This window comes from Ornithorhynchus anatinus, chromosome 4, assembly GCF_004115215.2.
Source record: "Ornithorhynchus anatinus isolate Pmale09 chromosome 4, mOrnAna1.pri.v4, whole genome shotgun sequence".
Classification (NCBI taxonomy): Eukaryota; Metazoa; Chordata; class Mammalia; order Monotremata; family Ornithorhynchidae; genus Ornithorhynchus; species Ornithorhynchus anatinus.
Window position 1 is genome coordinate 33033494 of NC_041731.1, and position 11767 is coordinate 33045260.

The following is an 11767-nucleotide window of genomic DNA, read 5'->3' on the forward strand; positions in this document are numbered from 1 at the left end:
GAATCGATAAGCTCCCCCCCCCCCCCTCCCCCGTTGCCCCAGGCGTCAAGGAGGAGCATCCTGGGCCCGGCCTGCCCCCCGGACCCCCCAAACATTTCCTCTCGCCTCACGTGGCTGCCTCCTCCGCCCGCTCTCCCCCATCGCCATCAATACCATTTCTTTTTTTTTTTTTTAAAAAGAGAAAAAGATAAACACAAAGAATATTTAAATAGGCGCTCTTTTTTATCTCTGCAAAAATAAAGTCCAAGATCTTCGCTTTTTATTTTACAATTTATAAAACATTAGGGGCCTCCCCCACCCCGACCTCCCCCACCTGGACACTCCCCCCCCCAGAGTCTTTGTCCCCCCCCCCCGTCCCCCCTCCCCCCCACCCGCCGGAGCCCCTAAGTGTGTGTGTCCACCCCCCAGGTCGCCCCCCCGGGGGTCCCTAGAAAGCCACGATGGCTCGAGTCCAGGCTCCCAGGCTGGCGAGGGCCTGCTTGCCGCACAGCTGGCCGTTGAGGGTCTGGTCCGGGTCGGGCTGCCGGCTGACCAGCCCCGTGAAGCCCGAGCCGAAGATAGAGATCAAGTTTGAGATGTTGGAAGCGTCCGGGGACGAGTCCGGGCCAAAGTCCTCGAAGCGGGCGCGCTTGCACGGGGCGAAGGGGGGCCCGCCCCCGGGGGGATGCCCCAGCTCCCCACCCTCCTCCTCGTCCTCGTCCTCCTCCTCGTCCTCCTGTCCCGGGTAGTACTTGCGCTTGGTGCCCGAGGGGCCTTGGCCGACGCCACCGCAGCAGCAGGGGCAAGGCGCCGAGGCGCAGCAATCTTGGTGCAAATAGCCGTTCTCCACCGTGGTCACCACATGCGTGTCCAGATCCAGCACGGTGGTCCGGCTGCTACAGTGCAAGGTCCCTCCGGAGGCGTCCGAGGAGAGGGGGTAGAGGCCGGCCGGGGCGCAGCAGCCTCCACCGCCCCGGTAGAAGGCCGGGGACGAGCGGGAGGCCACGCAGGAGGAAGGGGAGGAGGAGGAGGAGGAAAGGTCCCGAGTGCAATGGGCAGGGGAGGCCGGCTGCTGCGGGGCTTCACTCCGGTGGGGCGCACCGCCCAGCAGCGCGTTGCACCCGAGCTCCGAGGGCTCTCCGCCGCCGCCGCCGCCTCCTCCTCCTCCTCCCCCGGGTGCACCGACCGTGCAGCTCCGCTGGTGCATCTGCTGCTGCTGCTGCTGCTGCTGCTGGAGGTGGTGGTGATGGTGGTGGTGATGGTGGTGGAGCTGGTGCAGGGCCCCCGGCTCGCGCTCCTCCCCGGGAAGTTGGAGGGGACCGAACTCCGCCATCTCCCCGGGAGAGCTCGGGGCGCAACCAACGCCGGTCGGGTACGGTTGCTGCTGCTGCTGTTGCTGCTGCGGAGGTTGTTGCTGCTGCTGCTGCTGCTGCTGCTGCTGCTGGCGCCGGTAGAGCTCGGCGTAGCGTTCGCTCAGGTAGAGCTGGCGGGCGTTGCGGAGCACGTAGGAGACCAGCAGGTTCTTGTGCAGTTTGATGCCCCCGCGCTGGGTCCGGGAGCTGTGGATCTTGCGCAGGGAGAGGGCGATGAGGCTCTGGGCGTCCAGGGCGCACTCCATGCTGCTCCGCGGGCTCGACACGCACCGCGCAGGGTGGGGACGGCGCGCTCAGCGGGCTCCGGCCGAGGGGGTCGGCGCCACCATCGCGCGTCCCGCACAAGGCTCCGCGCCCCGCCGTGCGCCCAGCGAAGAACGGCGGCCCGCCCCGGCCCCCCCCGCTATTTATAGGGGCCTCCCGGACCCGCCCCCCTCGGGGGCCGCCAATGGACACGCCGGGACCGGCCGGAGTGACAGGCGCCGCCCGCCCCGCCGGCCAATGAGAACAAGGCGGTTCCTTTGTGCTATTCAAATACCGACCGGGGCCCGGGCCGCCGGAGCTCCCGCCTCCCACGTTCTGGGCGAAGGACCGGCCCCCGGAGCCGCCCGGGACCCCCCGGCCCGGCTTGGTCCCGGCCTCCCCTTGCCTTGCCTTAACGCCCCCCCCCCCCCCAGGACCCCCCCCCATCCCGAGAGGCCCCACCCCTAACTCTTGTCTCCGCCTCCCCACCTCCTAGCGGAGCCGCTGCCGCTCACCTGTGCGCGGCGGGGGGCGGGGGGAAAGGGGGCCCGCTCACCTGCGCCAGGTTTCCCTCGTTCGGGAGTGCGCCCCAGGAAAGGCTAGCCAATATGAAGGGGCGGAGGGGGACGGGGCGCTTACTATGTGCGGAGCGCCGGGGAATCTACGATTCGGCAACGGAATGGGCCATTCCCCGCCCAGGGAGCGGCTCGCAGTCCAAAGCGGGGGGACGGGGCAGGGCAAAACACCACGAAACCCAGATTCATTCCGTAGGAGTTTGTTTATTGAGCGCTTACTGTGGGCAGACCACCGTACTAAGCGCTTGGAATGAACAAGTCGGCAATAGATAGAACAGAAACAAGACAACGTTGGGAGCTTCCCTCTAGGCCCCCTCCCCGCCCCGTGCCGGCCGGTGGTCCAGAGGAGCCCCATCGGGGTCTCCCCTCCAGCCGCCCTCCGGGCCCTCCGGAGGTCCTCTCTCCCAGGCCTCAGTGGTCCCCCTTTCTCTCCAAATCCGACCCCGGAGTGGACGCTTGGACTTGCAGGTCACCTCCATCCCCCTCGAGAGGGGCTGCCGAATAAGAAGAATGCTATTTGTTAAGCGCCCGCTGTGCGCCAAGCACTGGCCTGAGCGCTGGAGCACATAGAAGGTGATCAGGTGGTCCCACGGGGGGCTTCACAGTCCTCATCCCCGTTTGACAGACGAGGTCACTGAGGCACAGGAGCAGTGGAGTGGCTCGCCCAAGGTCACGCGGCAGACGGGGGGCGGAGGCGGGATTGGAACCCACGTCCTGCGACTCCCGAGGCCGGGCTCTCGCCACTAGGCCTCGCTGCCTTGAGGTCAGCAAAGGGCGAGAGGCCCCTCCGGGGGCTTCCCAAGTGACCCAAACCCGCTCAGCCCCCCGACCCGTGCCCGCCTGCCCCCCTCCTCTAAGGGGTCCCCGGCCCCATTTCCCAGATGGGCAAGCAGAGGCTCGGCCCGAGGAAGCCGTTGGGGCAGAACTGGGGCTGCCATCCCGGGGGTCCTGGTCTCCTGCCACAGGTCCTGGGGGCACCGTGGGGTGGAGGGGAGGGAAGGGCGGGGGGCGTCTCTCTCTCTCTCTCTCTCTCTGTTCGGCCGGGGTCGCCTCTCCCATTTTCCAGCCGGGAAGACTGAGGTCAGGGAGGTTAAGCGGCTCGGCCGGGGGTCACGCATTGGTGAGCAACTGGCAGAGGAGGGAAGAGAGCCCAGCTCTCCCCCCCCCCCGCCCTTATCTTCAGGTCCCTGGGGGACTTTCCTGTCCCTGCCCAACGCCCACCGCCCCGTTCAGGGACCCCCAGGCTTTTAACCGGAGATGGAATCTCAACAACTCGGGGCGGGATTCTCTCCTCCCTGCAAGTAAGCGACTCCCGCTGGCTTCAGTGATAATACAGTATTTACACTTCTTTTAGCTCCTTATCCTGCCTTCGGTCAGTTTCCTCTGTTTTCACAACTCCCCTTTCCCTGCACTTCCCTCGGCATTCCCTGCACAATTGTTTCTCCATTTCTCTCCCCTTCTCTCTCTCTCTCTCTCTGTTTCCGTCTCCCTCTCTTTCTGTCTCCATCTCTTTTTCTTCCCGTCTCCGTTTGTCCCTCCTCCGTCTCTCCCTCCCTTTCTCTCTCCCTCTTTCTCCCTGCCTGTCTCTCTCTCTCCCTGCCTTTCTCTCTTCCTCTCCCTGCCTGTCTCTCTCTCCCCCTCTCCCTGCCTTTCTCTCTTCCTCTCCCTGCCGTCTCTCTCCTTGTCTCTCTCTTCCTCTCCCTGCCGTTCTCTCTTTCCATGCCTGTCTCTCTCTCTCTCTCTCTCTCCCTGTCTCTCTCTCCCCCTCTCCCTGCCTTTTCCCCCCTCCCTCTCTATCTCCCTTTCCCTGTCTCTCTCCCATTCTCTGCCTTTCTCCTCCTTTCCCTGTCTCTTTCTCCCTCTCTCTTCCTCTCCCCGCCTTTCTCTCTCTCTCCCTTTCCCTGTCTCTCTCTTCCTTCCCCTGCCTTTGTCTCTCTCTCTCTCTGTCTCTCTCTCCCTTTCCCTGTCTCTCTCCCTGTCTCTCTTCCTCTCCCCGCCTTTCTCTCTCTCCCTTTCTCTGTCTCTCTTTTCCTTCCCCTGCCTTTGTCTCTCCCTCTCTCCATGTCTCTCTCTCTCCCTTTCCCTATCTCTCTCTCCCTGTCTCTCTTCCTCTCCCCGCCTTTCTCTCTCTCCCTTTCTCTGTCTCTCTTTTCCTTTCCCTGCCTTTGTCTCTCCCTCTCTCCATGTCTCTCTCTCTCCCTTTCCCTATCTCTCTCTCCCTGTCTCTCTCTTCCTCTCCCTGTCTCTCTTCCTCTCCCCACCTTTCTCTCTCTCTCTTTCCCTGTCTCTCTTTTCCTTTCCCTGCCTTTGTCTTTCCCTCTCTCCCTTTCCCTATCTCTCTCTCCCTGTCTCTTCCTCTCCCCGTCTCTCTTCCTCTCCCCCCCTTTCTCTCTCTCCCTTTCCCTGTCTCTCTTTTCCTTTCCCTGCCTTTGTCTCTCCCTCTCTCCCTGCCTATCTCTCTCCCTTTCCCTGTCTCTCTCTCTCCCTGTCTCTCTCTTCCTCTCCCTGTCTCTCTCCCTGTCTCTCTTCCTCTCCCCGCCTTCCTCTCTCTCCCCCTTTCCCTGTCTCTCTTTTCCTTTTCCTGCCTTTGTCTCTCCCTGTCCCTCTCTCACTCTTCCTCTCCCTCTCTTTCTTTCTCTCCCCCTCTCTGCCCTTTTCTCTCTCCCTGTCTCTCTGTCTCTCTCTCTCCACGTGTCTCTCTCGATCTGTCTCTGTTTCCCTCCCTCTCTATCCGGTCCCCGATCAGGCTTCGTCTCCGCCCCCCGGTGTACCTCCCTCTGAGCCCCGCCCCACTCCTTGCCGGCCACGCCAATCTAGGTGCCACTTTCTCACCCTCCTCGTTGAGCATGGGGGAAGATGTTCGGGCTTCAGTCTCTTGGAAGAAGCAAAAATCCCTTCCCGGTCGGCTCGAGTATCAGGTAGACAGGCAGACCGGCAGTGCCGAATGGAAGTTCTGCACCTTTAATTCAGCGGGGCTGCCATTTGGAGAAAGTGATCTGGAGTTTCAACTCTAGTAATTATTAACAGTAATTGTTATTACTAATAATCATGCTAAAAGTGTAGTAATGATACCTTGTTTATGTGAGCCTTATATTAGAGGAGTTTAAAGAGTTTATAAATCATTAAAGATATTAGTCCACCTTCACAACATCCCTGATATATATAGAGATAAGGGCCAATTATTACCTCCAATTTATTCCTCTCTGATTTACTCCGAGTTGCATAAGCGGGATAGGCTTATTCGGTGTAAACAACACTCTCGTAAGCCCCTAAATCAATCAGTGGTATTTACTGAGCACTCTGTGGAGTACTCTGTGGTACTCGATCAGCTCCCTCCCTCCCACCTGACCTCCTGGATTTCCTCCTATTCCAACTCAACCTGCACATTCCACTCCTCTAACACCGACCTACTCTCTGTACCTTGATCTCCCCTATCCCACACCCTACCCTTCGCCCAAGTTCTCCCTTGGTCCTGGAACTCTCTCTCTCCCTTCAGAGCCAACAGCCTACCACTCTCCCTACTTCCAAACTCCCGCTAAAATCCCATCTCCTCCCAGAAGCCCTCCCAGACCGAGCTCTTGATTTCTCCCATCCGCCCTCCCCTCTGCATCGACTATTAATTTGACTCTCTACCCCTTACGCACTTTAATTCTCACCCCACTCCTATAATGCTTTTGTGAATCCCTTTATATTCTACTGCTTCCCCCTTCTAATAATAATTGTGGTATTTAAGCACTTACTGTGTGCTAGGCGTTGTACTAAGCTCCAGAGTGGATAGAAGTAAATAGGGTTGGACACAGCCTCTGTCCCACATGGGGCTCACAGTCTCAATCCCCATTTTACAGATGAGGCGACGGAGGCAAAGAGAAGTGAAGTTACTTGCCCAAGGTCACGCAGCAGACGTGTGGTCCGTCTCCCCCTGTAGACTGCAAACTCCTTGTGAGCAGACATCACACCTGCCATCCCTGTTGTATTTTTCCAAATGCTTATGCTCTGCCCATAGTAATTGCTCAAATATCACTTGGAAAAGATAAAAGGACAGTACAACAAGGTTACTAAACATGATCCCTACCAACAAGGAGCTTACTTAGAACAGTGCTTGGCACATAGTAAGGGCTTAACAAATACCATCGTTATTAATTATTATTACTGTCTAAAGCCACTTTTTTTTTCCTTGAAGCTAAAGTGAAATTTTCTTAGCAAGGATAAATAACCACCGTTAGACTGTGTTAAAGCAATTCAGAATGTGGAGAGAGGAGCGGTGGAGAGCAGCGTTAAGTCTCTCCAACAGCAGTGTCATTTCCGTGGGACCGGCTTGCTCACGGTTCCTCAGGATCTCAGCGCCATTATTGGGGGACTAACATTTGGCCCTGGTCTACCCCCAGCCTCCACTCCGACCTGGTTTTTCAGGAGAACGTGACATCCCAGTATGCCTTCCCCTCCACCACCCCGCATTGCAGTTACTGGTCCCACTATCGGGCTTCTTGGAAAAGCAATTTTCTCTCCTCCCACAGAAAGTGGGTGCCCTTTCCCAAGTCTCTTCCCTGCAGCGGAAGACTATAAGTTCACTGTGGGCAGGGAACGTGTCCCATCTCTGTCGTAGTGTAGTCTCCCAAGTGCTTCGTACAGTGCTCTGCACACAATCGGCACTTGATAAATACGATTGGTTGATTGATTAACTGGTACAGGTTCCAGGGCAACCAGCCTTTCCGTCCCTTTCCCTGCAGGAGACGGATTGGGTGTTGGAGGGCTGACTGCTGTTGGTCCTCGAGGCTGACAGTGCTGTTTTTTTCGGTTTTTTCTGCTATGTTGTTTAGCACTTACTCTGTGCCAGGCACTGTACTAAGGACTGGGGAAGATACAAGCTAATTGGGTTGGACACAGTTCATGTCCCACATGGGGTTCACAGTCTTAATCCCCATTTTACAGATGAGGTAACTGAGGCAGAGAGAAGTGAAGTGACTTGCCCAAGATCACACAGAAGATATGTGATGGAGGCAGAATTAGAACCCAGGTCCTTCCGACTCCCAGGCCCGTGCTCTGTCCACCGGGCCACGTTGCTTCACGGAGAGTCTGTTGGAGAGCGTTCCTGTCTGTTTGGAGACTGTTCCCGATGATTCAGGCACCTCTTTTTTTTGTCTAAAAACTGAGACTTTTTTAAGTTTAGGAGGAAGAAGTAGCCTAGTATTCTTCCCCTGCCCAAAAAGAACCTTGCTCCGCCCAGGAAGAAAACCACTGAGCCCCTTGGATTCCCTGGAATAATTGCAGCAAGGAGACAATAAGAGATGGAATGGTGCTTTGGATGCCATTTGCTGTCCTCCAGAATTGCAAGGAAGCGGAGAGCACCTTCTCCTGACTACAAGCACGCCGGGGGAGAGAAATGGTGAGGGAGAGAAGTGGGAAGCCAGAGAAGGAGTCCAATCGGAGGAAAGGCTTGGCCAGAGTTGGGCTCTCTTGGTGGTGGTTAATTATTCCTGTATTGTTTTGGGCTTTATTCTCCCCAGTGCCCTAAGCCTCTCCCTGGCAGAGTTAGAGAAGTGCATTAACTCTTTCAGGCCATTAGAATCTCACATCGTGCACTGCAGTGTATCCTCCTGGCCCAGGAGAGTTACATAGTCTCTCTCTCCCCCTTTCTTTGTCTCACCCTCGCACTCTAAGCCCTTCATTTATCAGTACCGGACAGTACCAGGGAGAGGCCTTAGGCATTGCGGAGAATCATTAATCTCATTGCCGTATTTTAAAATTCTTGTTGTTCAATCAAATGTGTCATTGCTGGTTAGTAGGAGGAGTATTTATTGAGCACCCACTTGGTGCAGGGGACTAGGGAAGTGACACGTTTCTTGTCCACAAGGAGCTTACCCTAGAAGGAAGGAGGCAGAAATATTTACTACTACTAGTGGGGGAGTCAAAATATGGACTGTCTCGTCTCGTCTTACGCTGTCGAGGCGTCTTCGACCCATAGCGACGCCATGGACGCATCTGTCCCAGAACGCCCCACCTCCGTCTGCAATCGTCCTGGTAGTGGATCCAGAAAATACGGAAGTGGTTTATCATTGCTTCCTTCCACGCAGTAAACTTGAGTCTTCGCCCTCGATTCTCTGCCGTGCCGCGGCTGCCCATCACAGGTGAGTTTCGATTTGTAGCCGATTGCCTTCCCCTCGCTAGCCACTGCCCAAGCTAGGAATGGATAGGCCTCTGCCCGATTCTTCCCTCCTGTAGTCGAGACTGCTAGAGGACTGGGAACTCTCCAGGTGCGACCCTGAGAGGGGTATATGGAATAAACATGTGGGTAAGCCTACGTATGAGTGCTGAGGGTATGGATAAGGTGCAAGTAAGGTCATAAATGCTAGGGTTGATATGGCCTAAAGTGCTGGAAAATTAATAAGGGAGGGCTTAGACCTCAAAAGGTTAAAAGGTGAGAAACAGTGTGGCCTAGAGGATAGAGCACAGGCCTGGGAGTCAGAGGACCTGGTATCTAATCCTGACTCCACCACGTGTCTGCTGGGTGACCTTCACAGAAGCCGCTTCACTTCTCTGTGCCTCAGTCACCTCATCTGTAAAATGGGGATTAACCCAGCCAGCACACTGCGCTCTTCTAAAATCAACCTTTTCCCTGTACCTCGATCTCATCTATCTCGCTGCTGACCTCTCACCCTCATCCTGCCTCTGTACTGGAATGCCCCCCCCGCTCCCGTCTGACAGACAATTACTCTTTCCGCCTTCAAAGCATTATTGAAGACACATCTCCTCCAAGAGGTCTTCCCTGACTAAGCCCTCCTTTCCTCTTCTCCCACTCCCTTCTGCATCGACCTGACTTGCCCTCTTCGTTCGTCCTCCCAGCCCCCTAGCACTTAGATACATATCTGGATTTTTATTTATTTATAGTAATAATAATAATTATTATGGTATTTTAAGTGCTTACTATGTGCCAGGCACTGTATTAAGCACTGGGGTGGATACGAGCAAATTAAATTCTGTCTCCCCCTCTAGACTAGAAACTCACTGTGGGCAGGGAATGTGTCTTTTATATTGTCCTCTCTCAAGCACTTAATACAGTGCCCTGCACAGAGTAAGCACTCAAGAGATACGATTGACTGACCGACTGACTGACGGGGACTGGGTTCAGCCCGATTATCTTGTTTCTAACCCGGCGTTTAATACGTGCCTGACACACAGTAAGCACTAAACAAATGCCCTAAAAAAAATCAAAAACATTCAAGGTTAGAAAGCAAAAGTGCAAACCACATGAGTTCAGGGAGGACCTGGGACTCACTGCAAAGAGATTCACTTTCAAATGCATCAACTACAAATACATCTCCGAGTAGCCATGAGCCCCTCTGGACATATCCAAGATGCAGGGTTGCTCCCTCTTGCCTTCGTGACTGGAAGCGTTGTAGAGGAGGGGCAGCTCACGGCCGGGAAAGGGAAGAGTCACTCAACCCGGGCTTGGGAGTCAGAGGTCGTGGGTTCTTATCCCACCTCTGCCACTTGTCAGCTGTGTGACTTTGGCCCAGTCACTTCACTTCTCTGTGCCTCGGTTACCTCAGCTGTAAAATGGGGATCAAGACTGTGAGCCCCACGCGGGACAATCTGATTCCCTTGTAACTACCCTAGCGCTTAGAACGGTGCTTGGCACATAGTAAGCGCTTAACAAATGCAGTCATCATCATCAAAGCAACGTCCAGCAGGTCCAGGCTCCCTACTTTGCCAGATGTGTGAGCGGGGGATGTGTACCGACTCTGTTGTATCATACACTTGCAAATGCTGAATGCAGTGCTCTGCACCCAATAAATACCATTGATTGACTGGTTCTTAAATTTAGCTCCCTCCTCCTATAGCTTTACAAATAGTAGAAATAGGGATAGGGAAAAATACACAAGACCTTTTTCCTGCTCTCAGTGATATTTGTTAAGCACTTACTTTGTGCCAGGTGTACTGTACTAAGCTCTTGGATGCATATAAGCAAATAGGGTTGGACACAGTCCCTGTCCCACATGGGACTCACAGTCTTAATCCCCACTTACAGATGAGGTCACTGAGGCTCAGAGAAGTGAAGTTACCTGTCCAAGGTCACACAGCCGACAGGAGGTGCAGCCGGGATTAGAACCCAGGTCCTCCTGATCCTGAGGACCTTACACACTAGTGGGGAAGACAGGCATAAGAATATCTATCTTCCATCAACCTTCGCATGAAACAAAAACTCCTTACTCTTGGCTTCAGAGCTTACCATCACCTTGCCCCCTCCTACCTCACCTCCCTTCTCTCCTTCTACTGCCTATCTCACCGTCGTCCCCTGGCCCACGTCCTACCGCTGACCTGGAATGCCCTTCCTCCTCACGTCCGCCAAACTAACTCCCTTCCCCTCTTCAAAGCCCTCCTGACAGCTCACCTCCTCCGGGAGGCCTTCCCAGACTGAGCCCTCCTTTTCCCTCTGCTTCTCCTCCCCTCCCCCTTTCCCCTTCTCCCTCCCTCCGCTCTTCCCCTTTCCCCTCCCCACAGCACTTGTGCATATTTGTATATATTATTTATTACTCTATTTCATTAATGATGTTTATATATCTATGATTCTATTTATCTTGATGATGTTGACGCCAGACTACTTGTTTTGTTTTGTTCTGTTTTGTTTTGTTTTCTATCTCCCCCGTTTAGAGTGCGAGCCCATTGTTGGGCAGGGATTGTCTCTGTTGCCGAATCGTTCATTCCAAGCGGTTAGTACAGTGCTCTGCACATAGTAAGCGCTCAATAAATACGACTGAACGGATGAATGAATTAATTTACAAGAAGCAAAATCAGAGTAAATAATTGGCTGTACAATTGACGATACATGTACGCCTAAGTTCAGCGGAAGGGCAGAAATGCTTGAGTCGGCCGCAGGGCCGGAATAACTTGGGAGAGAGGAATTAGGAGCTGAGCTGATACTAGTCAAAGGGCGGAACCCCTGGATCTGGAGCGCTCAGACCTGAGAAAGCCGACCCCGTCGCCTCGTGTCGGGGATGAGGGGGCGGTGGTCCCTCTGGGGGCCGGCGAAGGACTGGATGTTTCACCGGGAGATGGGTAGGGTTGGCCGGGAGGCCCTCACAAGCTAGCCAGTGGAACGCCCCGAGGGGGCTCCAGATTCCCAAGGGCAGGAGCAGACTTTCAGCCTTCACAGCCAGGGTCCCCTTCGTCGGCCTAGGAAAACATGGAATATTGGAGCCTCAGGGGGTGAGAAGGGAGGGATTGGGATTGGGAGAGTGTTCAGTGGGAGGGGATGAGGAATCTGCCGTGTGTGTGTGTCTTTTTCTCTCTCTCTCTCTCTCGCTTCCTCTCTTTCTGTCCCTCTCTCTCTGCAAAGAGGCTCTGAATTGCCTCTCCTTTATCCTGTCCCTCCCTGTGTTGTCTTATTGTGTGGTCGTTCACCTCTGAACAAATGACAATTTTGCCCTTGCCTCAGTGATGGTGTTTAGCTGTCCAAAGGGGTCACTGTTGAGTTCTCTTTCCTTTTCTGGGACCCAGCTGCCCTCCTCCACAGCATCCCGGCTCAGGGAGCCCAGCCGTGAGGCGGCTTGTCCGCCAGCACCGTTCCAGGAGGCCGCCCCTCTGGATGGAACCACCTTG

General features: G+C 55.2%; 1 protein-coding gene across 1 annotated transcript; it reads right to left on the reverse strand.

Moving 5' to 3' along the window:
• Positions 1–374: 374 nt before the first annotated feature.
• Positions 375–1727, reverse strand: IER5L (immediate early response 5 like). The gene has a single exon (XM_029063266.2). It carries the CDS (start codon positions 1595–1597, stop codon positions 428–430), a length of 1170 nt encoding a protein of 389 aa, XP_028919099.1. The 5' UTR covers positions 1598–1727; the 3' UTR covers positions 375–427.
• Between the last annotated feature and the right edge of the window lie 10040 nt (positions 1728–11767).